This window comes from Lemur catta, chromosome 21 (genome assembly GCF_020740605.2).
Source record: "Lemur catta isolate mLemCat1 chromosome 21, mLemCat1.pri, whole genome shotgun sequence".
In the NCBI taxonomy this organism is placed as follows: domain Eukaryota; kingdom Metazoa; phylum Chordata; class Mammalia; order Primates; family Lemuridae; genus Lemur; species Lemur catta.
The window spans coordinates 16,746,503-16,773,751 of NC_059148.1; the positions used below are offsets into that span (position 1 = coordinate 16,746,503).

Below are 27,249 nucleotides of genomic sequence, written 5' to 3' on the forward strand. Positions count from 1 at the left end.
GATAATAGGTGTGAACCACCATACCCAGCCATGCAGTGAATATTTCTGAACAAATGGGCGAATCGCAGCACCTAAGCATTCAGTGGGAACATCCACCTGTCAATCCCAGTGAAACTGGTACAAAGAAGAGGAAGGGGGTCTCCTGGGCCCCCACTCCAACCCCAGGTGCTGGGGTTTATAGACTACCCACCTCTAGGTCCCAAAGACCCCCCACAGCTGAAAGAGCGGACTCAGAGGAGCAGGTAGAGTAACGTACTAACGTTTTTAATACAGTCTGATCAGATCAATTCACATCACAAGGTCAACCTGGGCTTGCTCACGTGTGACACAACCGAGGTACACAATGTCCCTACCTGCTGGTTCTTCTGCCTTCCTGGCTCCAAACAGCACTGAAACCCCCCTACCTCCCTGACCAGACTGGCATTTTTTAAAATTTTGCATAAAACTATTTCATCCATAGACTTCAAACAATCAACTAGCCAAGTTAATTATGGTACATCTAAACAAAGTTTAATACTAACCCTAACGTGTGACTGCGGTTTACAAAGAGCTCTGTATCACCTGGGATAGCTTTCAGTAGCAATTCACTACAACTGGTCCTAAAAAATAATAACAATAATAATAATAATTAGAGAATTAAAACCCAACAGCAAGTTGAATGGTTAAAATCACGTAAGAACTGGAATTTGGGGTGGGGGTGTCCTCAATAGCTGAGCTTGTCCTAGCAGCGAAGTGCTAGCCTCCCTCCACACAGGGCTCAGGAAGGTCTGGAGCCCTCCAGGCTGAGGGCTGAGCTCAGGGGGGCTCTTGGAGGACGCTCACCCCATGGTCCGTGGGATGCTGTAGGCTTCTGGCTTCCTTAAAATCAGCTGGGCATCAGCGTTGTATAAGTGGGTGGAGACCCTACTGAGTGTTTTTTTTTTTTTAAGGGATATGGAAAGGGGGGAATGAGGAATCAGAGAAGTGGGAGGAGACCAAAATCACTGAGGTCCCAGAATGCCATGGAGTTTGGGTTTGGGTTTGGGATGGGAGTCACTAAGAATCGAGCACCAGGAATTCCAGCTTCCACCCATTAGGGGAACTGGGACTGGTGTTGCCTGGGAGGCCTATGTAGTGTTTTCTGCCCTCGTCCCATTCTGGGTCTCGCTGATATTTCTGCAGAATAGCAGGAGAAAATCTATTTCTAAAGACCACTGGGGGAACAGTTGGTGGAGAGGGAGTTGGGTCGGGGTTGGGGGGGAAGGAGTTAAAAACGAATAAAAATCTCTCAGCTACAGAACCCAAAGACATCACTTCCCTCCGCATTCACAGCATTTCTCAGCAGTCCCCGTGTGGCTGTGTCCGTGGGGACGCAGCATCTGCCTCACTTCCCCTCAGGCCCCAGGGGCTGCTGGTCAACCTCAGGATCCACTAAAGATGATGCAAAGGCCGACTGAACGATCTGGAACCCAAAGGACTCGAGGAGAGACATGTTCTGCTGGGGAGAGAAAGGTGAGCCGAGGGCAGGGCCCAGGTCCCCCAGGGGGCCCCCGAGGGCCCGGACATGCACCTTCTGGATGTGTTTGTTCAAGTAGGACTTAGAGCGGAAGAAGCTCCCACATTCGGGGCACGGGTACTTCTTCTCCCCATCCGATTCCATTTTGTTTTTGGGGACTGCCATGTCGCAGGAGAAAGAGCCGTTGGCACTCTGCTTCTCTGGTGTCTTCAGGTCACTGGCGTCTGAGAGGTCACCGTAGGAGTCAGAGCTCTCAATCGGATCCTGATGTGAGCATTTCTGGCCTTCTATGGAAAAACAAAACACAGGGGAGGGATGAGGCCGGGCCTTGGAGATTCCCCCTCCTGGAGGGGTCATGGGGTGCCAGCTCATGGCCTGTGGGAGGCAGCTGACGGCCAGCCGTGGCCCTGGCTGAACACACGGAGGTTTGGCTGGTAAGTCTGGGAGCCTGGAGTTCCTACAAGGGTGAGGCAGCCTCCCTTGGTGTGGACGCTTCATGCAGCTGCACGTGGACTGCTCACCATCATCTCAGCCTGCTTCAAGGAAGGGGTGAGGAGAGGGGACCTCTACTGCTTCTGCCCCAAACAACTCAGAGACCCCAACTCCTGGGCGCTCTCTTGGGTGCCTCTGGGGTTAAACAGCTAAGTTGATGATGCCGAGCAGGTGTATCAATGGCTTCATCTCCGACACCACTGTAGCTGCACCCTAGCCAGCCAGGCAGGACCAGAGCCATGAGGTCCTCAACCCCGGCAGACCCTATCGATGGCTCAGACAGAAGCCAATTCTTTTCCTAATGCTGCCAATGTAAGCGTTGCCCTTTACCGCCTTCCTTCTGCCAAAACTATTCCAGGGCCAAGCAGCCAAAGCACAGAGATTAAAAGCAACTCTGAACAACTCAGGCGGCTGGGTGTCCCCACCCAGGGCCCAGGACAAGCTGGGATAAGAGACAACCCTGACTGCTCTGCCTTGCCCCGTCCACACTGGAGTCCTCTACCAATCACAGCTTCCTTCCTGGGTCCAGAGAGCCATGCCGGGAAGGGAGGTCTGTGATGGAAGCATGGAGCATGCCATCTCTGCCATCTCTACCATCTGCCAAGCTCCTGGCCTCATCCCCAAGGCAACAACAATGTGACATACCACAGAACAACCTGACCAACAAGTGAAGGTGGGCCTGGGGACCTCTCCACAAACCAGCTCTGAGTCAGAGGAGTCAGGTAGCTCATTTCTTGCCATGCAGCTCACAACCACAGCCAGAGGCCCTCCAGAAAGGGCTGTTCACAGCAACCGACCACCCCTATCACGGGAGAAGCCAGCAATTGGCTCCCGCCGGCCCACAGGGTCAAAGGAGGAGAAAGCATTCAGCCGCAGCTCCACACCATCCTACAAGGCTACAGGCAATGGACAGGCCCAAGTGACTTGTCATGCAGGGCTCCTCTTCCGCCCTGGGCCCAGGGCATCCTGCAGGGCTCCAGACGGTGGGGGCTGGCCAGGAAGGGAGGAGGGCTGGGGAAGAGGAGGCGGGGGCAGGATCTCGGCAGTGCCCTAAAGCCTCACTGCCCTGGAGTGAGATACCCACTGTGACTTTTGTCCTGGAGGCCACTGCCACTCAGATCTCTGAGCCTCCTCAAGGCAGCCAGAAAGCTGGCCGCCTTCCCGCCTCCCCACACCCGGCCCAGCGCCCCCACAACACAGTCTGCGCAGAGAAGCAAAGTGCAGAGCAAGGGGTCGCTTGCCTTTGTTGCCATAGGTCCTGGCGCAGTGGAACGCTGCTCCCCCATTCGGGATGGGCTCCTGGTGCCTGGAGACCTGGGGAAGGGGAACACCGTGGTGGGTTTTAACATGGACCTTTAAGTAGGAGGCAGAGGAGAAACCTAAACAAGACAAAAGGAGATGAGATCCCGCGGCCAGCAAGAGATACCTCTCTCCTTCCCCCATGCCTCTCCTCTGGCCGCGCTGGCTAGCAGTCTCAGGTCAGCTGCACCTAGAAGGGGCCCCCACCTTGGCTCAAAAACAGCTGTATCCAAGATCAATGCACCAGCAGAAAAAAAAAAAACCAAAAAAAACCATACAAAAAAACGGCTGTAATCACATGAGCTACGTGGCTTGGGACAGAGGGTGGCACTGTCCACAAATCAGCTTCTCTGCAAAGCCCACTCTGCAAGGCTGTGGTGAGGGGCCTAGGCCGGCTGCCTGGTGGGACGGCCTGAGATCCTGCTCCTGCTGGAGCCAGAGGCCAGCTGTCTCCAGACTTGTTTGATGCCTTAGTAACAGGTGGTTTGAGTGGATGTCCCGTAGCCCCAGGTCAGCGGCAGGGACCATGGCTAGAAATGTGGTTAGACAAGTGCGCGAGGCCTTAGGGCAGCCACGGGATTCCAGCCAGCAGAATGCCTGCTCAACATTAAACTGGCTGACAAACCAGGGATCCCAAAGGCATGCCTCCAGAGATCCCCCTTCTACCTGTTAGGATATGTTCTATTTTGCTAACTTTCCCACCTTCAGCATAACTGGATTTAGTGACTGTTTAGACCTTTTGAAGAACAACAGCAAAAACAGGATGTCAAAGAGGCACGGTCATCTCTTATTCACGGTGGTCTTTTTGGTTCAATTTTGGAGCATCCACCAGGTTCACGTCCAGAAGAAGAAAACAGGGATGATGTGTTTGTCTTTATTTGGGGGGAGGGGCAATCTAGCCCATCCCCACCTGCTTCAGTCAGTTTGAGCCACGAAATGTCTCAGGCTGGGAAGAGCAGATGTTGGGCCACTTCCACAGCAGCCACAGGTCCAGGGATACAGAATCAGGTGGGCCAGTAAAAGGCTGTTGGCTTGGGTTTCACAGGAAGGAGGTTTGCCGTTGAACCTCACTGCGGTCCAGGATCCGAAAGCAGGAACCAAAGCCTTTTTAGTATAAGGCCCCCTGGAGGCTCCTGTGCCCTGATGGTGTCCCTTTAATCCACTCCAGATCTGGCTGACACGTTATCAGGTATTTTCACTTCCTTTAAAATTACATAGCCATAGGGTAACACTGAGATCCACTGCTAAGGGTCAGAGGCTAGCGAGTACTGTGTGATGTGTGCACAAGACTTGTTTTAAAAAAGCCTGAATTGGCAGGCATTTTGAATGCTGCTGGATCTGTAATAAAAGTTCACTTTTAGCAGGTGCTGATGGTGTGCCAGGGCCCAGCACACTGCACACACTACTTGGTAGAATTCCCCCAACACCCTATACGGGTGCTGTGAATTACTATTATACCGATTTGACAGATAAAGAAATAGGAGGCTTGATGAGGTGAAGTAACACATGTACAGCTACTAAGTGATAGAGCCTGGACTCCAACCCCAGGACCACGTGCCACCAGAACTCAGCCCTTAACCACTGGGCTAATTCTTTAATGGTTCCTGTGTATTGGCCCTGGGCCCTAGAAACATCCTTCTGACTTTTGCAATAGGCTTCACTATCCTCATTGACACGTGTTTCTCTGCCACGTCGGTGGGTTAGAATGGAAGCTGCCGATCCAGAGAGGGGTGGCTTTGGGGAAGCTTATTTGACAAATACTCCCCTGCCAGCAGCACTTGGTGGTTCTGGAGGGAAACGAGCCATCAGGCAAATTTTCCTTCCTTTCCCAACACAGCTACTTCAAAGTTCTACCCGGACCAGATGCTGGTGTCCTGTCCTGCCTGGCAGAGTGAACTGTCCTGCACTGTGACCGCAGTGGTCTGCCTAGGGCCAATGACTGGGGGACAGGCCGCCTTAAGAGAGTCACATGCAAATGGTCCTCAGAGGAAGGCTGAAGTCAGGAATGAGTAGACAAGGCTGGTGGGAAAGAGGCTCTCAGCCCTGCCCCTTGGGTGGGCACCGTGGAACCAAGCTGAACCAGGAGACATTGGTCCCTGGAAACCCGCACAAGATAGCAGAACTTTCTGATACTATGATGATGGCACTTTAGAAGGGAGTTTTTTTCTTTTGGCTTTTAATCCCTTTGGGACCTCTAAAGTAGTATGAAGCCCTCCCCGTGGTGTACCAGAGCAGGTCCACTGCAATCAAAGGGGACAGGAAAGGCAGGAACACCAGGAATTACTATAGTCACTCTCACGGGAGAGCTCTGCCAGGGGAATACAGCAGATGCTCAATACAAACTTGCTGCGTTTTCCTGAAAAACAGTCTGAGAAACTGTTGCGTCCCCTTGACTCTACCCCAGCTGCAGACTGTACTATCTATAGCAAAACCACATGGCAGGGTGGTGGGAGTGGATCCACAGCTGCCACTTAAAGCCCAGAATTTAAACACAGAGCAACTCAGCAGCCAAGTGTTGGGATGAAACAGAAGCTGAGCTTCTGAGCAGAACACATCTTTGAAGCCAGACATATTTAGCAGGAATTCTAAACTTACCCACCATTCACCACTGATTAACCAAGTGCCAAAGAGGCAGCTTGATCCAGGCGTCCACGCAAGGGAGACGCTGGGCGCACACATAACTGCCACTACAACCAACAAGCCACCCGCCCTCCCACTCCAGAGGCGAAGAGTTTATTAGCAAAAGGCCACTGCTCCTCAGTTGCGTTTTCTAGCCTGCTGTACCTGCCTTCTGTATTCCAGAAGCAAATCATCCTCTGACAGGTTCCATATCCATGCAAGGGCTGGGGACTACTTTCTCGATGTTCAAACCCTGGAGGGGCCGTTCCCAGCTGCCCTGTGTTGGAGGGGGCCTTCCAAGTAGGTTTATGTCAGTCCAGCAGGCTGTCTGCATTTCCCCACTTGTGCGCTCACCTCTGACTGGGGAGAAGGCTTCCTCTACCTTTTAAGCAATGATGTTTGAGTCCAGCTGTCTCTGTCAAAGGCAGATTCTTGATGAGCTATCATATGCATATATATACAAAGACCCTGCTAGAGAAAGTTTAAAAGAAAGGAAGAAAATCATGGTGATCCTGTCTCTCTTTTCCACTGCTCAACTCCACTGATCCCCTCAACTCAAAAATGAGAGAACAAACTTTTCTAGCCATAACACTCCCCCCACTGCAAATGATCTTCCTCTACAAATGGCATCATATACTCCCTATATGTTTCTAGAACAAAAACAGGGTCATCTGTCTCATTAATTTGCATTTGACTCAAGTGTTGGGCTAGGGCAGTCAAGCTACCTCCCCTCACCGCCAGGAGTCATTTTTGTGTCAAAGACTGAAAAAGGCAGCTCCATAGGTAGGTAGTTAAGTTGACTGTTTAAGAATTGTTGGGACTGAAGGATCTCAGAGGACACCTGGAAGTTCACCGGATTCAACTTTAACCATTCTGCCCAGTGGGCTAACACTGAGCCTCTGCTCAACCGTTGCAAGGATAAGAACATTCATTTATTCATTCAACTCCGGTACGCATAGCCTTGGTGGCAGCAGGGCAAACGATGACACAGAGCTCTCTGCATTCTGATTCCAATGTCTCAATGTCTTTGGTGCCCAAAAGGAACTTTACCCTCTTCCTCATTTTTGTTCTTTTTTGACCTCTTCCTATTTCTGCCCAAGGAATGAGTCCAGAGGCAGAATCCTGCTTCTCTTCTGATAAAAACTGCAATCATTTCCTCTTCCTTCTGAGTACCCAGCGTGGGTTGGACCAGCACCTTCTTTTGTCTTCCTGGAGGAATGGCACTTCCTGCTGTGACTCTGGGACACGAAGATGTTTGGCCTGTGATCCAGATCTGGTCTTGGCTTTTCTGAGAAAAGGTGGACTCTGGTTTTACTCTTCTGGCTCTGCCAGCCCAGTCATGTAGTCTGTGCCTGTTGCCCAAGTCCTCTTACCAGCCGTTGGAAAAGAAATCGTGATGTACAATAGTTGTTGGCTTTGCCACATCAGCCACCTCCTAACTGGGCCAACTTTCCCACTGTCCCTGCTGCTCTCAGTTCTTTCCATCTGAGCTGGGCTCCCCAGGCCTGTAGCCCAGGGTCTCCTGTCCCGTTCTTGTGCTACTCCGCTATCTCAGCTGGGCTTTCTGAGTTTTGTCATTAGTGTCCTCCACTCTCACTGGTGTTCAGCCTCTGTTTTCTGACCCCAGTTCTCAAACTGGGAATTTCAACATTGAAAACTTGACAAGATGCCTGCTGACAGCATGTTACAGCAGGGTTAGGGCTATTTGGGGGTGCTGTCAGGAAGCCAGGTTGGGAAGAAGCAAGACAAGAAACCATCTTCTTCTAGGGCTGGGGCAGCCCTAGTCAAGATGGTCAGCCACAGCCTGATGGCTCTCCCGGCACGCACAAACCTGCTTGCTATCTGGGGGATGCTCCTGCCAGAAATGGGCTCTACTGACATGTCAGAAAATAGCACAGATGGCTTAAGAGGCTTGAATACTACTTCCCTGCTTTCAAAGGTGTCCTAGTGGTACAAACATCCAGTTGCTTTCAAGGCAAATCGCGGGTGTGAATTCCCAGGATAGGATAGGATCACCAAGAACACCCAGCTACTCAGCAATCTCCCTCCACCAGGCGCCTCAGGGCACATGGACACAGCACAGGCACCCAGCGATTCCAGCCAAGGCCTGCAGGGGTGTTGTGCCTGGTCCAAATCAGAGTGTCAGCAAGTGGTGTCCTTAACATTGTTGCAAAGTGTAAGGATTGGCCTCTCAAGTGTGCAGCTCCTTGTGGGTTCAGAGAACTTTCACCTACCTTGTGTCTTGGGATCCTTACAACAACCCTGTGAGGTATGAGACGGGGAGGGGGGCGTTCTTAACCCCATTTGAGAGACGAAGAAACTGAAGCTTAAGAGAGGGGAAGGGAGAACTCAAGGCCATAGTGAGAGGCTGGGGCTACACCCTGGGTCCCCTGACTCCTGGTTCAGCGACTGACCCGTTAAGCCATACCCCAGACTTCCAAAAGCGTTGAGACAAGAGTGCCCCAGGAGATAAAGACGTCCCGACAATATCCCCAGCCGGCCAGAGCAGGCGCACCATGCAGAAGCATCCTCACGCTCACACGGACAGCTGCCCCGACCGCCTGCAGCACAGATTCAGAGCGAGCCTCCTCCCTGACACTGTGCTTACAAAATACCAACCTCCAGCACTTGCAACAGCCAGCAGAACCTCAGAGACTGGCCTGCTTTCACCTAACACGACACCACTGCCACAGAGGGAGACACCACCTAGGCCCACCTTGTCCTCAAGCACGCCGCCCTGCTCAGAGCACGTTCCATGTTCCTCTGTCCTCAAGGTCACAATCCATCTGAGTTTGGGCTCTCTCCTGACCATTTGTGCTAGAAAGTTTCTGCCCTTTGTTTATCTCCATCACTCGACCTCCTTCCCTGGCTGCTGAATTTCATATGCCAACAAATCAGCTAGCAAAAGCTCTTCAACAGGACACTTTTTTCCTCCCACTTTGGGACCTACGGACTCCTCCACCAACCTCAGTAGTTCAGTGGTATCTGCAAAATGCATCCATCCTCCCACCTGAGCAGCAGGTGAGCTACGGGCCCAAGCTTGGGAATAACCTGTCTCCTTCTGTTCCCACCTGCTGGTCTCCTGGGACCTCCCATTCCAAGCACCCCAAGTTCCTTGGGAAGGAGGGGGCAATGAACAGCTAGCTGGGCAATGGAGGTGCTCACTGTTCAGTGGGAAGGGAAAGCCGTGCAAAGAGTGGAGTCTGAGGCAGGGGGTTCTGGACACACCATCCTCTGGAAATGAGGAAACAGCGAGCAGATTACCTCGGTTACAGATACTGCAGAAGTTGCTGGGCCCCTCGCTGTGCTTCTTCAGGTGGTCTGCCATGTACGCTGCCCGCAAGTACTTCCCACACACCTGGCAGGGCACCTTGTCTTCATGACAGGCCAGGTGGGAGCGCAGACGGTCTCGGGTGGCAAAAGAAGCGTTGCAGGTCTGGGGGCAGAAAGGAAAACGGGATGAGGTGAAATCCGGCATTCCACGCCTGACTCCCCACCAAACACACTGCGAAGCAAGAACGGTTTCTGGCCATCACATGGACTCTCCTTTGCAAAGAGAGCTTCAGGGCGTGGCTCAGGCTCTCTACCCTGAATGCCAAGCAGCTGCTCTGATTTCCCATGATACCTCCTCACAGGACACCTGAGCTGGAACCACTGGTTCTAAACGGCTACACGCCCAGGACACGGCAGAAGAGTTCTATACTCCTCTACAAAACGAAGAGTGAGACATTTGTTCATTCGTCAACAGTAAGAACCGACTTTAGGCACATTGGCTGTAAGTGGATTTACAGATGGGTTATTGGCAAATAAACCAGCCTTCCTGTTCTCCATCCCTGGGTTTCCCCAAGTTGCTTTAAACAAAGAATTCAATTTATTCATTTTATTTAAAAGTGACATTATTCCTTGGCCACAGGGAAATGGAAAGAAAAGGCAGGACAAAGCACAGAGACAATGCTTCATAATGTTTTTGTGAGTTTGAATTGCAAAAGCAGCCCCTAAATGACAGTGTCAATTCTGCTAATGTGAGAATTAGCAGAGATAACAAGGGCCGGAAGCTTCGAGAGAATTTGTGAAATGTTAAGTTGGGGAAACGCCAGTAACAAGGATGACGATATCACCCTGCATTAATGAGCACTCATTCTGGCCAGGCAGGTGGCAGGCTTAGTGTTTTAGGGGCATTTATCTCATGCAACCCATCCTTACAACAGCCCTCTGACGCGGGCTGCGTTATCACCCTCCAAGACAACGTGGCCACAGTGGGCTATGGTGTGAGCTGAGCACCACTTCACACCCAGGTCACAAGGTTGGACAACTGGGGAGCCAAAGGTCAGCACCAGCCCCCTGGGAAGGAGGCCCTGGGTCACTGGGCATTTCCTATACCTGAGAACCTGACTGATACTCTATCAGTCACTGGCCTCCCCTCAACATCCCTTCCTCAGTTGGGGCTTGCAAGGCAGGTTAGCCTTGGGGGTCACGGAATGTCGGGAAGCTCTGAGAAGAGTTGAATCTGTTGGCTTTCAAGCTATTTTGGTTCTGTGTTTCAATTGACTAGGGGTTCCAGTCAATTCTGACTCATTTCTTTTCTCTCTGTGTGTTTACTGTTTCAGAACTGCAAGAGACAGCAACGTTCACCTTTAAGTGCATTACCTACCAAACGTTAACTTGTGCTAGCTTGGAGGGGCCCCTGCCGTCTCTCTTTAACAGAAGTGCATCCTGAGACCCTGAGATCTTAAGGTAAGTGTCTGAACACTGACATCACATACAAATATCTATCTCCTTACTGTACAAAGAAGAGACAAGTGCGTGCAATGCTTGGTGGTGGAAAACGCCACTGTTTGCTACTGCAATCCCAAATATCCGTGTGCGTCAGCATAGCCTCCCCTTGCTCTTCTCAGTCATTGTCTTTTTAAGTAAACATTACAAACTTGAACAGAACAATGTATGCTAATGAAACACTGCTTTTGTCTCTTTTATATATTCAGCTGATTCATATGACAAATGAGGAAGCTAACTTTAGAAAGCGAACTTGGCTAAAGCACAAGACTCAGCTACTAGAGAAAGCCCAGTACACCCCTGCCACAGCCAGGCCACAACTCTACCAATCCTCCCAGCCACCCTGAGCTATCTTATCTTTCCCAATTTATAGCTGGGCCAGCAGAGGACCTGAGAGGACAAGGGACAGCTGCAACAGGAACCAGCACAGATGCCTACGCTCTTATCATCTCCAGATTGGCAGAGGTAGCTTCCGGTGAGTGAAAGGTGCTGATCCTTTTTAACACAGTGTACTGTACTTGGCAGCCAGGACTCCTCTGATGGGGAAAGGTGAAAGGATTTGTGCAGGGAAATTCCACCACTTAGGTGACTCAGAAAGCATCCTGGACGCTTGCTCTCATGGCCACAAATGAGCGCCACCTCAGTCAGGGATCTTGTGACCCAATGATAGGCCACAGTGGGAGAAAAAGATCAGAATCTTCCACCGAACCCACCAACCTGTCAATCTGAGCGAAGGCTGCCACAAACACTCTTGGGGAAGAAAGGTGGCACCTGTCAGTTTATCCAGGGACAAGAGCTGGCTTTCCTAGGCAGTGACCTGAGGACCACCCCTCCAAAGATGAGAGTGTTCTAAGCCTCAAAACTCAAAGGAACCAACATGAACCAGGTGTAAGAAAATGGGGCTGAAAACACACATTTAGGATTCTGTCTTTTTTGGTCCCTGGGAGAGGGAGCCACTGGGGGGATATGAAAGAGATGCCTTGTTTCTCTTGCCAACCTTCGTTTGGGATCTGTCCTCTAAAGGCTTTGCCTGTCATGCTTTGCTACCTAAAGATGACAGACAGCCAAACCTCAATTATCCACAAGTGGATTATCCATCTGAGGATTAGCTAAGCAAAATTAAAATCCCAGACTGGGCAGGCTTCCCCCACCCCATCCTCCATTGATTATCTCTCAAGGAATGAAAGCTAACTTTAGCCTGAGCAAACATAATTAGGAATGTAAATCTGCTGCTGGGGGAAAAAAATACAAACACAACAAAAGCTTTCACTGTGTTAAAAAAAAAAAAAAAAAAAGCCAAGCTGAAGTGATTGTTGGCTTCTCTGTGTCAGGACTGACCCTCTGTGGCTGGAGTCCCCAAGTTTTCTGGGAAAACTGTGAAAGCGTACACGTCCGAGTCTAGGCCTGCCAGAAGTTTAGACAACACAGAACGTGAAAGAGGCTGGCCACACCACCCAGGAGAGATGTGGCTGAGGAGAGACAGATCTCAGAGAAGGGGAGACATTCAGAACCTCCGTGCTGAGGCCCCTCAGGAGCAAAGCACTCCCCGTCCTGGGGACAGGGAGAAGACAGAGGAACTGTGACGAGAAGAGAGCGTTCCAGCGGCAGTATGCTCAGAATGGCTGTCCTGCCCGCAGCCCTATGCTCAGGCAGCCTGCTGTTGTCAGGAGGCACATCTGCCAGGTCCTGGCCCAGCCACCCTCACCTCTGGTCACCACCACTCAACACTGAGCCCCAGTCACGCTCCCTTCCCTCCCTGGCCAATTTTCGCCCTCCCAGAATTCCTAAAGCTTTTCTTCCCAAGGGTTGAGCAGCTTGCAAATGGTGCCCACATGGTACCAAGGGCGCTAGTGCACACCCCCACCCTTGATGGACTTTGAACTCTGGCAGCCTCAGGGGTGTCTTGAGCAGCCTTCTCCCACAGCCCTGGAAGAGTCTAAGGGCAGTGCACGAAGGTCTGGCTCCATGGGCTTTTTTGGCCCCCTTCTTCTTGACCGTATGCCCTTCTCATTTCATTCCTTCTCTAACCGGCCCCAGAGAAGTGGGGCCACTGGAATCAAGGGGAGAGGTCCACCTGCTCCAGCCTCTCAGCTTCAGGCCGAACTTCACAGGAGGGCAATGTCCCAGCGCACTGAGCTCATAAATCCAGCAGTGCTTGGGGCATCTGGGCCAGTTAAGGACACTCAGGCCAAGCTTCAAGGAGACTTGTGGGTCACTGCCCAGCCTGAAACTTCCTGCCCCTACCTTCAGACAGCCTTTCAACTCACGCTGTGGCACCGGTCTCTGTAACTGGCCCTTTTCATCCTCTGCAGCATCAGTGGGGGACGAGAGGTATGGACTATGCCCAGCCAGACAAAGACCAAGGGAACCAACTCCCAGAGAGCCATCCCTTCACCTCTGATGCTTTCAGCATACCACACTATGCCGGAGAGGCCCCTGCTGTTTAACCAAGCCCGGGCACAGCTGGCTGGCCAGCCCAGAGCACACAGCCAGCACATTTTCACCTGCTGGGTCCTCATTAGGGGAGTTCTGGCTACGGGGCAGAGGTGGGGCCAGCAGGTCTGTGAGAGTGTGTATTGCAGGGGCAGGGTGGGAGCCGGCTCTTACACCAAGGGACAATGATGTCAGTGTTATGACACAGACCAAGGACAAAACACACAAAGCCTCAAATGTTAGAATGAAAACTTTTATCATCACTCCTGTTCTCCCCGCATAGCCTGCGGGGGCTAAAGGGCACACCAATGGGATCCAAGGGGGGTCTACATCTGCTTTATCAGCCCCCAAAAGCCATATACTGGGGTGACCCAATATAAAGCTACTGATTAGTTCCTGAGCACACCTGCTAATAAACCTCAAAAACACCAAAGTCTACTGCACTAGCCAGAGATGAAAGCAGGACCTGTCTGAGTGGGAAGGGAAGAGGGCAGCGCGGGTTGACACTAGCTGGAGTTGTGCCAGAGCCTTCTCTGGAGGCAGATTCACTCCCAGAGTCGGGGGAGGGGTAGCCAGGCCCCATTCTCGAAACCCCATGCCTTATGGGAAGTGATGCCAGGGGAGGGGAAACAGATAAGCTGGTAGCTTAGTTCCTAGGGAAAGCACCAACCTCCAGAGTTACCCAGGCAAGGACAGATGCCCAGGGGTACCATCTGTTAAAGGGCGGGGGGGAAAGGCGAGAGAGCCCAGAAAGAAACTTGGAGGCTGTGGTGGGGTACCAAGAAAAGTGCTCCTTGCTACCCCCATTTGGGGGTCCTGAGCTGGGAAAGACCCCAAGTCACCCAGGGAGGAGCTGGGCGTGGTGGGCAGGAACCACCTTGCTGGCCTCTCCCAAAAGCAGGGGTCTCAGGCCAACTGCCACTCCTGTTGCCCTCCGTGGTGAACCCTGTCCAGGGAGGCCCAGGCTAGCCCACAGGCCACTGGGTAAAGGCCCTGCTGCTCTCTGGGGCGGTCCAGCCCTGCCTCAGATATCCCGGCGGGGCTGGGCAGAAGAGAGCGTTGCTGGAGTGTGCTGGGCTCAGGTTTTCAAGGGCTGGGAATGATTTTTTTAGAGAAAGGGAAAAGGCGGTGTCAGGAACCGAATGGGACGACCTCCACAAAGCAGGCTGGGCAAAGTCCCATGATGGCAGGTCGCTAGGAAGAGGTTCCAGGGGCGGCAGGCCGCTGCTGCTCCCAACCCACACCTGGAAAAAGGGCAGAGAGTGCAGGTTACCCACCCAGGCCACCGGGCACGCCCCCACTGCCCTCTGGGCTCCTCCTACTCTGCCCGGGCTGCTCAGCACACTACCTGAGAGAGTCAGAATGTGCTCTGTGATGAGAGAATCAGAGACAGAGAGAAGGCAGCAAGGCAAAGACAGATCCCAGCAAGCCCACCCTGGGTCACCCTCCTCGAGTGAGGCCGCCTAACACAGGTCTGTGAACACCTTCCACGCCTGGCCCCTGGGGGCTCTGGGCCCTACCTACAGCACATCCATCCCTCCCTGCAGGTCGCCCTGAACCCGCCCCCCTTGCCACCAACAGGATAAGCAGAAGCAGGTTATCCTACCAGAGGTGGTAGCAAATGCCCCACAACCATGTCTTGCCGCACTTGGCGGGCTCTTGGTACAGGAGAGGGGAGATAACCAAGGAGAAGACAGAAACATGTTTTCTGTCCACACAGGAACACTCAGTGGCCAGGAGAGGACACTCAATTTTCTGGGGCCCAGCAGGGCCCCCGGACATTGTTCAAGCAGAGAAACCAAGGGTAAGAATCTGGTCCAGGCCTCCCTCCCTGCTACTCTGCAGAGAGCTCAAGAGAAGAGGAGACCACCTTGCTCTACAGTTCTCCGGAAACCCTGGCTCAGGACGGGTTAAACAGGTACCAGTGTCAGGAGATGAGACCACCCACTCCCTACCTCCTGCCCCCACCCCACTGCCTTGTGTCCTAAGCTGAGGGGACCCAGGGGGAACTTCTACTTGGGTCAGACAAGGGGAAGAGTTGTTGGCTAGACCACCAGGAGCCCTTTTAAAAACCCTGCAGTCCCTACAAACTGCTGGAAACCAGCAGCCAGGCCCAGCAAGGTGCCAGGTCCCCTAGCACAACATCTGTGCGATGCAGGCCACCATCCAAGGAGCCGGCACACACCAGGAGAGGAAAAAAGCCAAGCAACAGAGTGAAGATGAAGACAGGGTGGGAACCAGGACCAAGCAACCAGGAAGGAGGGAACATCAGCTGTGAGGGGAGGGGGGCCGGGGTGAAGAACAAAGGAGAGCAGAGGGAGGGTGGAGGGACAGTGGGGAGGTGTGCAAAGCGGTGGTCAGTCAGCCGGCCCCCGGCACACACATCAGCTTGCTCACGGCCGCAGCCGTGGGAACATCAGCGTCCTCCTTCAGCCCCTCTGTGCCCTGCCCACCCCTACCTGACACTTGTGAGGCCGCTCAGAAGTGTGCACCTGCTTGATATGTCCGTTCAAGTGATCGGGCCTGGAAAAGAGAGAACCAAGCAGGACTTCAGAATAAGACACGGAGAGATGGGGTATAAACTTGGCCAGACCCACCCCCCAGCACACACACTGCTGGAGAGGACTCCCTCTCCCTCACCCCAACGTGACAAAGACAAAGTCACCACCCAGCTCTGGCTCCACAGGCCCAGCCTTTCTGCCCTGGTTTTTTCTAGAGGGGGAAGGGAAGTGAGCATTTGTCTCTGATCTTGCCTACCACCCCCCTAAATCCCCCAACCAGAAACTCAATGATTCCTAGGACCAGCGGCAGTGGCTTTTGAATGAGACAGGGCTGCCTTACTGCAGCCTTTCCGGGAGGGGGTATGTGTGATTCATTGTCCAGACTAAAGCCCCTTAGAAACTCAGCCTTCCCCTCCCCCAGCCTCTCCCGCCACGGCAGCCAATGAATGCCACCCGGATGGAATTCAGTCCCCAGAGGCCAGCCATGGAGCCTTAAGTCCCCAGCTGGGCTGGTAAGCCAGATGCCCGCCAGAGCAGGTGGGCAGGGGCTGCCTGACCGGTAAGACTGGTTCCTGGTTGGGGCCCCTCTAAGGGAGTTCTCCATCCCAGGGTCCTCCACACAGGGTCCAAGTGAGAACCAGCCTTTTATTCTGAATGTTCTCTAAGAGAAAAACAAAACAGCCCTCTGCTCCCAGACAAGTCCTCAGTTCCCCATCAGGCTCACTAGAAAGTGAACCTAAAAAGAGATCCTGCCTCCTCTTTTCCTTTCTGTCCTAAGAACATAAAGGGGCTCTGTGGGTTCCGTTAGGCTCTGGAGCCACCAGGTCGGAGCAGATCAAAGATTTGGGTGTTAAGCAGCAGCTCTGGGTGCCCAGCTCTGCGTCCCGTGATCCCAGGTTCATGTGGAAGGCAAAGCTGGAGTCTACTGACCCAAGATCGCCCAAGCCCTGAGTTGGGGGATCTGGTGGCGCAGGAGTGTAAAGAGTCCCAGATGCACTTGTTCCAGTCCCTCCCTCGGCAGCCATTCCATTCAAGCGGGGAAAGTTGCTGGAGGAGACCAGTCTCCCGCCCCCAGAGGGGGCCCCACGCCTGGTGCCGGAAACACAAAGGGAGCCCAGGGAGAAGAATGGCGAGGCCTGGTGGCTCTGGCCTGAGGAATCCAGCCCCTTCCCACGGGCCCCAAGGAGGAGAGACAGTAGGGCACACCTAGTGTCAGAGAACTTCCCTAAGGGAAGAGAAAGCAGCTCTTGGGCACACCATCCCAAAATCAGGACCCTTAAAACACTCTCCCCAAACCTGGCATGGCCCTGTAAGGGCAAGTGACCCCCCACAAGTCCCACACCCCCAGATCTTGGCAAGGGGCTGTCTCAGGAGCCAGGACTAAGATAGGTTGTGGTGGGGGAGTAGGGGAGGAGGAGGGTGTCTTTCCTCACCTGGAGAAGCCTTTCCCACAGCTCTGGCAGATGTAGGGCTTGCCCACAGACCCATCATGGGACCGCACATGGTAGGACATGCGGTCTTTCCTCTTGAACCGCAGCCCACACACAGGGCAGGAGTAGGGCTTCTCCCCGGAGTGAGACAGCTTGTGCCGGTTGAGATGGTACACATCACGAAAGATCTTGCCGCAGATCTCACAGGCCACCTGCTTCCTGGTCCGGCTCCTCTTGCGGGGGCCATCGGGGTCTTCAGAGATGGGTAGCCCATTCTCACCCAGCCTCGGAGGAGGGAGATCGATGTAGCCCAGCTGGAGGCTGGTGACACCGTGCTGGGCCTCGTGCTGCCGCAGCCGGTTGGCATCAGTGAACACCTTCCCACATAAGCCACATGGAAGGATGCCTGCCTCCCTCAGGCCCCCTGGGGACCCAAACATTGAGTCCAGCAGGTTGGCCTTCCTTGGGCGGCCCCGGCCTCGCTTGCCAGTCAGGGGAGGGGCACTGGATGCCACGTTGGGGAACGGGGAAGTCAGCAGTTGGGGGGACAGGGGTCCAGCCACCATGGGCAAGCGGTCCACCCCAGGTAACACAGGCAGGGAGGCTTGGCCCGCAATGGCTGCACCAGCAGCCCGGGCTGCCTCATCCTCGGGCTGCATGCTGCCTGCGATGCCATTGCTGTTGGCTGCCAAGGCTGCCCCGTTGGTCATGTCCAAAGGGAAGCCCAAGTCTGAGGTCCCAGGGGGGCGAAAAAGCATGATGTCGGCCCTGGCAGGGGGCACCAGGATCTGTACATTGGACTGTTTGATGACTTCTTGGCAGATCTCAATGACCGACCTCATCAGCAGGAACTTGGCCGCCGTCATGAGTTCGGGGAAGCTCTCCAGGCGCACCACGATTCGGGAAGTGTAGGCGAAGTCCAGAATGTCCCCGAACACCTTGGAGCTGATAGTGTGCATCTCTAGCTCCCGGCTGCCCCCGGCCCCGCCGCCCGGGGCTGCCGTCGCACCCCCCACATCAGCAGGACCCCCGTCTGCAGCTCCGCCGTCGCCCAACTGGGCGCTGAACACCGACTCAAAGTACTCGCTGCAGGCGGCCAGCACGGCGCGGTGCGCGGGGAAGCTCTCATCGCCCACGCGCAGGAGCACGTCGCAGAAGCGCCCGCCGTTTTTGCGCTGCTGGTTCAGGTTGTGCAGCATCTCCGTGCTGTGTCTGCTCACCTGGTAGGTGTAGCAGCCCGACGGGCCGCAGGAAGCGTCGTTCACCCGCTCCATGGCCGCCGCCCCCTCCCAATGGCCGGGCCGCCGCACCTGCCCGCCCCCTCCCTTCCCCTAGGCAGTGAGAAGCGGGGCGCAGCAGACGTGTCCACACTCCCCACACGTGCCCCCCCCGGGGCTCTTTAGTCTCGCAGGTGCGCCGAGCGCACACGCCCCCAGCCCGTATCGGACAGTCTAGACGGCGGGGTGCGCCACCCCCCACATAGCCACCCCCACCCCCGCTGGATCGCGCGCTCGTCTCTTCTCTCCGCCCGCCCGCCTCCCCTTCGCGGTCTACCTTCCGGGGGGTAAGCGAGCGAAGAGGTGAGCCCCTCCTGCAAACGCGCCTGCCGCCTCCCCTCCCGCCCGCCAGGCGGCGCCGGCGCGCAGCCAAGAGGGGCGCGCACACGCGGGAAGGAGGAGGAGGAGGGGTCCGCCGCGCAGGCGCGCGCGCGCGCCGCGGCTTTTCCCGGGCCCGCTGGGGGCGCGCGCTGCGTCCCCTGCAAAGCGCGAGCCGGGGCGGGGGCGCCGGAGCGGAGGAAACAAAAGGCGAAGGCGGCGGCGGAGGGGCGCGCACGGGGGTGGCGGCGCGGGCCGGGTCCGGGAGCTTGGCTGGTGGTGGCGGCGGCGGCGGCTGGAGCGGGCGGGCGGCGACGGCGGCAGGGTGGGCCCTTCCCCAGGCCAGGCGAAGGCAGCGACGAAGCGGCGGCGCTGCGGCCCCGGGCTCCGTGTGTTCGGAGCGGAGGAAAGATGGCAGCGGCTGCACTTCCTCTTGCACTTTCACCCCTGGGGGGAGGAGAAGGAGGGGGCGATACCAACAACACCCCCCCCTCGCTTGCAGAAAAAAAAAAGAAACGGCGAGCTCGGCGTGGGGGCTCCCAGCGCCCCCGGCCCTGCACGTGCGCGCCTGGATCCCTAGCCCCGGCCGCCCCGCGCTGCAAACTTTCCACTTTCTTTGTGCCGAGCGCCCCCCCCCTCACCCAGCCGAGGATGCACGTCCCCCCTTCCCTATTTATACACCCCCCCCCCGCGCGCAGCTCCGCTCCCCCCGCTTCCTGCCCCCCCTCCCCATTCCCCAGCTCCGCCAATGCTAGAGCAGCCTGAGCCCCCGTCCGGCCCCCGCCTCCCCACCCCGCCCGCGGGGCCGGGGGCTGCAGTCTCAGCCCCCCCCGGACCAATGCAAACGAAGCGCCGAGCCAGCAAACCAGCAGCCACTGTCCCTCCCCTCCCCGGCGAGAGTGGCGGCGATTGGGGGTGTGGGTAGGAACCGAGGGGTGCAGCTCCCGGCCCCCCAGCCTGCGATGCGCACCCGCAGGTCGAACGGGCGTCGGCCACCCTTCGGAGTCCCGCTTTGATGCGCGAAATCCCCAGAAGTCGCCTGCGACTGCCTCTGCCTCCAACCCCAGAGAGGGCCCGGGGTCCTGGCCGGGGAGAGGCCGAACCTCCCGAGCTGCCTCTGCACCCCAAACACTGACTGAACCGAATGGGCTGCGCGCCCGGAAGAGCTGGGGAGATGAGGCCAGCGTCCAGCCGCCCCCAAACCACAGCACGCCGAGCTTTGTGCCCCGGGGACAACATGAGGGGGATGGACAGGATCGAGGCCCCCCCCCACACCCCGGGCGCCCTAGCAGTCCCCAGGGAAGAGGGAGTACCAGAGGGGTCGGGGAACATCCTCGGGCCTCCCCAAGCCGGGAGCATCCCCAGCGCCCGCAGCCCCACGAGACGCCGGGCGCTCTGGCTACGGGTCCCGCCGCCAGGCCTGGGCGCTTTGTCCCCGGCCGGCCCGGGGATGCTGCGGCGGCGCGAAGGTTGGACACTGAGGTTTCCCTGCCGAGGAAGCGCTGGCAGCCGCCGGCGAGTCGCCTGGCTCAGAGCCCCAGACTCCAGGCACCGCGTGTGCGGGCGGGAAGTTCCCACAGTTGCAAAGAAGGAGCAAAGTACGCGTTCCAAACTTTCCACGGTTCCAAACTGAGCGCTTCCATTAGGAGAAGCGGTGTGCGGGGGGGAAAAGCATTCTGGGTATTAGCATGCAAATGAACGGGCCCGGCTTCCAACTCCGCTCGGGATTCCCACCGCCGCGCGCCTTGCTCGCGCCGAGCCACGCGCACCCTGGGGCTTCCGGGCGTCGGGCCGCAGGAGTGGCCGAGTTCGAATCCGAGACGTCTGCCCTCTGGTCTGGGGGCCTGGTGCCACTCACTTGGCCTCTCTGAGTCTCAGTTAAACTGTGTCAGTTTCTTAACCTGCACTCCGGGACAGCAGCACCTGTCTCACGAGGTGATGAGGACTCGGAAGATCATGTCTGCACAGACCTTAATTCTGGGCTGGATCTCTTGTCTTGCACACCTCCACCCAAGGGCGCAGTGTATGCCAAACTCCTGTCGTGGAGAATGAATGAGCCTTAGAGGCTTGAGGAAAGTTCCCAGGACCTGGAGCCAGGAGATCTGTGTTCTAAACCCAAACTCACTGTGTCACCTCGGGCTAATGCCTTAACCTCTCTGACCCACAGCTTTCTTGGGCAGATTCTGGAAATGCACATTTTGAGTTTGAGAGTGCGGCTGGGAGTAGCCACAAAGAAAGAGGAAAGGGATCTGATTATTAGATGTCTACTGTATACACACAGCCTCTCTCCAAGGTAGGTATGGATAGTCCCAGATTATCGCTGGAGCAGGGGAAAATGAGTGACTTGTCCCCAAAGGCTCCACATGAACCAGCGACTGGCTCTCAGTCTGCCGTGATTAGAAAACGGGGCGCCATGACTGGCTTCATTCCAGAGGGTTCACCCTGTGAAGGTGGGTTCACAAGGTGCTTTCAAGACCCTCATCCATAGTGCTCTGAGGAAAACACGGAAGGTGCATCAGCCCCATTTTGCAAATTGGGAGCCTAAGTAGCCCTCTCAACTTCACCCATAACTCTACCCTCAGCTTTGCCCATCTTTCAGGCTCCCAGGAATTCATTATGTAACTTCAGACTTCAAGGCATGCTTGGAGAACTCGTGTGTTTTTTTTAATTACGGTAAAATTCACATAACATAAAATTAACCATTTTAAAGTATATACTTCATTAGCACTTACTACATTCACAATGTTTTGCAATCACCACCTCTATCAAGTTCCAAAACATTTTTGTCACCCCAAAAGAAAATTCCTTACCCGTTAAGAAGTCACTCCCCATTCCTCTCTCCCGCTGGCCCCCCCCCGGCAACCACCAATCTGCATTCTGTCTCTATGGATTTATCTATTCTGGATATTTTATATAAATGGAATTATACACATCTGTATGTGATCTTTAGGGTCTGGCTTCTTTCACTTAACATAATGTTTTTGAGGTTCATCTGTGCTGTAGCACGTATAAGTATTTCATTCCGTTTTATGGCTGAATGATATTCCATTGTGTCGATATAGCACCTTTATCCATTCATTTATTGATGGCCTTTTGGCTGTTATGAATAGTGCTACTATGGATGTTGTGCACAAGTATTTAAGTACCTATTTTCAGTTCCCTTGGGTACATACCTAGGAGTGGGATTGTCATATAGTAATTCTATGTATCATTTTTAAGGAACCACCAAACTCTTTTACGTAGCGGCTGCACCATTTTACATTTCTACCACACACATCTTTATAAGTAATTTTAGAGCTGGTCAAACTTCCCATTTTATGAATGAGCATGCTAAGGCCCAGAGAGGTTAAGTAACTTGTCCAAGGTCACACAGCAGAGTCCAGACTAAAAGCAAACATTCCAGAGTTCCTGGCCTTCCAACCACTAAGAGCTTCCCACCTCCCCTTTAAAGACTTGGGCTACCTTCCTGAGTATTCATTGGTTGATTTGACAAACCTGTCCAGTGAACAACTGAGTTAACCGTATTTATGAAGTTCTTTTTCCTCAACATCTATTGAAAGAGCCCACTGCCATGGCCCCAATTTCTAGGCCACACCTTGAAAAGATGCAGAGCTTGTAATCCCTGCATCTGCCTCATGCTGCTGGCCTGTCGGGCCCTCTTCTGTTGCCATGGAAACCATGCACCTCAGTTTTGGCAGCACACCAGCTAAACAGCGAACTGAGAGCATCTTTGTCTCCTAGGCTAAGCAGAGCAGTCAAGGTCATTTATTCATTCACTAGATTGGTATTTATTGAGCACCTACTAAGCATCAGCCTTTTTTTTTTTTTTTTAAGATGATAGGGATACAGCAGTGAACAAGCTAGACCACAGCCCCTGCCCTCAAGGAACCCAAAGTGTAGAGGAGGAGACAGAGAAAAAACAAGGAAACAAAAAAGCTTCCTTCCCCAGTTCAAATTCTCCCATCCTTCCAGGCTCTGCTCAAATTCACTTCCCCTGGACAATTGTCTCCAAGAGCCCAGTTCCAAGTGACAGCTTCTCTCAGCTTTCATGGTGCTTCCCCCCCCAAATTGTAAAAGGGGTGTGTGCATTGTGAAAACTGTTGAGAATACATAAAAGCACAAAGAAAAAAAATTAGAGATCTGTAATTTCGTCACCAAGAGTTAAGTGCTGCGAACATTTTCTTCTGGTCTTTTTCTCTTTCTAAATATGCATAATATTTCTCTTGTTTAAGAACATTATTGGGTCATATTTTGTATACTGCTTTATAATCTTATCTCATAAAAATGTATTTTCTTCCTCTCACGTTTTAAAGTTCCCCAAGGGCAGGGACAGGGCATGGGTAATAATACCAAACATTTGTCAAGCACTACCTGTGCCAGCCGTGGTGCTGAGAGCACTCCTTAGTTTACCATCTGTAATCCTCACAGCAACCCTATGGGGCACCTGCTCTGATGATTCCCATTTTACAGATCAGGAAACTGAGGCATGACCAAATGAGGAAGGGAAAGGGAAGCCCAAAGCGTGCTGCAGGGCAGGACTGTGTAGGGACCTCTGTTTGCTCCTGGGGCTTTCCCCACAAATCCAGGCTACCAGGCTTTGTTGAGGACTTCATGGGAGGAGGTGACGGAAGCGCAGGAGTGAGGCTCCCTAGTTTCTGCCAGACAAGAAACCAGCCTTCTCCTTGCAATTCCATCAGTTGAGGGGAAAAAAAAAAAGCCAACCCACTTGGCGTTTATCAGACTTGCTTAGTAGAAAGCACATGAAGCCAGCCCCTTCCTTTGCTGTCTTCAATGCTGGGCTGTGTTTGGCTCCCTAATAAAAATAATAACAAGACCATTTGTTGAGCAATCACAGCACCTTAAGCAAGAATAGGGTTCAGGGCTTGGAGCCAGACAGACACAAGTTCAAGTTCCAGCTCTGCCCCTTGCTGCCAGTGAGTGTAGCTTTGGGTGAACAGCGCCCGTTCATTTAGCCCCCACGGCCTTACTCTGAGAGTAGGATCAGTGCCCACTTTTTATAGGTGAGGTAACTGGGATGTCAGGTGGTTCGTCCAAGCCTTCACCAGTGGATGGCAGGGTCCAAATTGAGCACAGGTCTCCCTGACACCAACAGCCAGGCTCTTTCCCCTGCACCCTGGACCTCTTTTCTTTCTTAACAATTGAGTGTCCTTTGGGACTGGGAAGAGTGTGCAAATCCTCCACCTGACATGGAGGCCCAGCTCCTGGAGCTCTATCGGGGATCCTGCCCCAGGCAGAGGCGCAGGGGTTCCTGCCTCCCACCCCCACCCGGGTTATCTCGGTCCCTCTGTGCTGTGGTCTTCAGGGCCTGACCAGGACTCGGGGGGGCGTGGTTTATCATCAGCCATGTTTCCTGCCTCTGTCACCAGCAGAGACCTTCACTCTCTCTCTGTTAGTTCGTAAAGCACAAAAAAGAAAAATCTGCATGTGCATTTGTTTTATATTTCCTGTACTTTTTTTGTTTTTTGAGACAGAGTCTCACTTTGTTGCCTGAGCTAGAGTACAGTGGTATCAGCCTAGCTTACAGCAACCTCAAACTGGGCTCAAGCAATCCTTGTGCCTCAGCCTCCCGAGCAGCTGGGACTACAGGCGTGCACCACCATGCCCAGCTAATGTTTTCTATTTTTTGTAGAGACGGGGTCTTACTATTACTCAGGCCAGTCTGGAACTCCTAAACTCAAGTGATCCTCTCACCTGAGCCTCCCAGAGTGCTAGAATTACAGGCGTGAGCCACCGTGCCAGGCCAGGAGCACTGTTTTTTTTTTTTTTTGAGACAGTGTCTCGCCTTGTTGGCCGGGCTAGAGTGAGTGCCGTGGCATCAGCCTAGCTCACAGCAACCTCAAACTCCTGGGCTTAAGTGATCCTACTGCCTCAGCCTCCTGAGTAGCTGGGACTACAGGCATGAGCCACCATGCCCGGCTAATTTTTGCTATATATATTTTAGTTGGCCAGATAATTTCTTTCTATTTTTTTCTAGAGACGGGGTCTCGCTCTTGCTCAGGCTGGTCTCGAACTCCTGACCTTGAGCATTCCACCCGCCTTGGCCTCCCAGAGTGCTAGGATTACAGGCGTGAGCCACCGTGCAAGGCCAGGAGCACTGTTTTTAATAATGAAAACTAGAAACCACCTGAATGCCCAGCAATAAGGGTTGGTTGCATGAACAAAGGTGATGATGCTTGGGTGAGTTAAGCTTTGTAGGTGAGATTCCTGGGTGATGTGTGGTTCAACAACCAGTTCCCTTTGAACACTTTGTGTCAGCACGACCAGACTAGGAGAAGGCGGAGTGATCCCTAGGTCACTCCTGTTCTCCCAGCCCTTGGCACAGGACACAGAGCCTGGCATGCTGTAGGTATTCAGTACATTTCATGCTTGTTGAACTGAACTGACCTCAATGGAGAGACTACAAGACATGGGCAAGAGTGACCTCCCTTGAGTGTCCCTGCTGGGTCTCTATCTCAGACATTTCCCAGAGCACTGCACTTCTCTGAGCCTCAGCATCGTTATCAATAAGCTGGCTCGAAATGCTAGCTGTCATTATTATGGCCTCACCACGAAAGTGATCGGCCTGACTTGGATGCAGCCAAATTCCATCCAAACTAATCTTGACCTAGCACTGGTCCCCAAGCTAAGTAAGATGACAGTGATCGTAGCTCACTGCAAAATCAAACTCCTGAACTCAAGCAATCCTCCCACCTCAGCCTCCTGAGTAGCTGGCACTACAGGCACATGCCACCATGCCAAGCTAATTTTTTATTTTAAAATTTTTTTTGTAGAGACGAGGGTCTTGGTATGTTGCCCAGGCTAGTCTCAAACTCTTGGCCGCAAGCAGTCTTCCCGCCGCAGCCTCCCAAAATGCTGGGATTACAGGTGTGAAACGCTGCACCTGGCCAAAAGATTCTATTCATCAATTTTATTTCTAATGTTTATTTTTTCTATAAAGGATAATGGGGGAAATGAGGAAAAGCAGAAGGAAAAAAATAATAAAGTAAATTTCCCAGAGCCCCACCACCCAAAGAGAAGTACTAAAATGTCGGTGTATTTTCATCTAGACTTTTTCTTTTCAATGAATAGGTTTTTAAAAACAATAATACTAATGAATACATACAACTTTATCCTGCTTTTTTTTTTCTTTAATTAGATATGGAGTTCTCTCTATGTTGCCTAGACTGGATTCAAACTCCTGGGCTCAAGTGATCCTTCTGCCTCACCCTCCCAAGTAGCTGGGACTACGGGCACGTGCCACTGCACCTGGCTATCCTGCTTCTTAAATGAGCCAGTATATCATGAATACATTGCACGTTAACACTGAGACTCGAGGTAGGGTGTGTTTGTAGAGCATTTTTGCTTTTTACCTTAAACACTTCTAGAGTGTTTTATTTTAGTTTTACAACGTAAATGGATTCCTTTTGTCCTTTGAAAAGCAATAGCGAACCCATAACATCATGAGTATCTTTCAAGTCATTGTTGTTGCAAAAACCCAAACTCTTGTCAAATAATTTAAAGAGGTTTATTCTGAGCCAAATACATGCAACCATGGCCTGAAGAAGAACATGGGTGGTCTCAAGACGTCTTGAGAAAAATGCACCCAAGTCAGCCAGCTTACAGTTTGGTTTTTATACATTCATGGAGACAGAAATTACAGATAAAACCATAAATCAATACATGGAAGGTATACATTGGTTTGGTCTGAAAAGGCGGGGCATCTCAAAGTGGGGCTTACAGGTTCTAGGTGGGTTTTCGGGATTCTTTAGTTGGGAATTGGTCGGAAGAGTTAAGCTTTGTCTAAAGACCCGGAGTCAGCAGAAAGGAATGCTTGAGTTAAGATAAGAGGTCTGCTGGAATGCTCACGTTAAGATAAGGGGGTCTTCTGTGTCCTGTGATACTATCCTGGAGTCAGCTTGGAAAGTAAGTCACATTACACCTGGTTACTAAAAGCCTGTTTAATGAGATTTGTTGCTTTTAGGTGTAACTCGACCGGACTCTCAGGAATTTGGGCAAGAGCAAAAAAAAAAGGTCAGAGTTCAGGCCTCACATTATATGAACATTAATAACAAAATAAGTAAATGTTAAATAAACATTATTTTCATTGGCTGCAGAGCTTTCCAACTGGGTGATTGATCATACCTTGATCTTAATTCTTTAACCAGTTTTCTGCTGTTGGGCGTTTAGGTTGTGTCCTTTCCTTGCTGTGATAGCACTGAGATGACATCTTTGCACACCGAACAGAGCAGGAGTTTTAAAATGAGCATCTGAACCCATGTGTTGCGCTAGAAATGGACTAAGACAGCTTGTAGGAGCCGTGGTGCTTTTACAAGCAGTTTTCTGCCGGAGGTGGGAGGGAAATAGATTTTTGGGGGGAAAGGGGAGATTAAAACAACAGAAATTTATTCAGAAGTCCAAAACTTAGGTTTTAAAATAAGAATGATGAGCTAAAGGAGCGTCAGGTCCATTCTAGCTCAGGAATTTGGAGTGTTAGTCCAAGCTGGTTTATGGTCATTCAGCTCAGGCCCCGGCTAGGGGCAGAGACAAGCAGGAGCCGGCAATCCACAGTCCACGTTTACGAAAACCCTGCCAAGTCCCTTCAGCTTCCTTCC

The 27,249-nt window shown here is 53.1% G+C and overlaps 1 protein-coding gene and 1 pseudogene across 4 annotated transcripts; one reads left to right on the top strand and one right to left on the bottom strand.

Annotated features, from left to right (window-relative positions):
• Positions 1-243: 243 nt before the first annotated feature.
• On the bottom strand, positions 244-19,084 carry PATZ1 (POZ/BTB and AT hook containing zinc finger 1). Of its 4 annotated transcripts, none has more exons than XM_045534510.1 (5): positions 17,046-19,084; positions 15,571-15,634; positions 9,170-9,341; positions 3,229-3,301; positions 244-1,782 (listed from the first exon to the last, which is right to left on the bottom strand). In XM_045534510.1, exons 1-5 carry the CDS (start codon positions 18,314-18,316, stop codon positions 1,749-1,751), a joined length of 1,614 nt encoding a protein of 537 aa, XP_045390466.1. In that variant the 5' UTR covers positions 18,317-19,084; the 3' UTR covers positions 244-1,748. The 4 variants fall into 4 exon arrangements, with proteins under 4 accessions (XP_045390466.1, XP_045390469.1, XP_045390465.1 ...); XM_045534513.1 differs by having other exon boundaries at positions 3,229-3,366; positions 17,046-18,707; XM_045534509.1 differs by lacking the exon at positions 3,229-3,301 and having other exon boundaries at positions 17,046-19,079.
• Positions 19,085-19,569: 485 nt separating this feature from the next.
• Positions 19,570-20,365, top strand: LOC123625865 (annotated as a pseudogene).
• Positions 20,366-27,249: the final 6,884 nt, after the last annotated feature.

Coding starts and splice junctions, on each gene's coding strand:
- PATZ1 (XM_045534513.1), bottom strand. CDS start 18,316: ATGGAGCGGGTGAACGACGCTTCCTGCGGCCCGTCGGGCTGCTACACC. Junction 9,342..15,570: donor AGCGGCCTCACAAGTGTCAG/GTAGGGGTGGGC, acceptor TTCTGCCCCCAG/ACCTGCAACGCTTCTTTTGC. Junction 1,783..3,228: donor CAGGACCTATGGCAACAAAG/GCAAGCGACCCC, acceptor GTTTTTCCATAG/AAGGCCAGAAATGCTCACAT.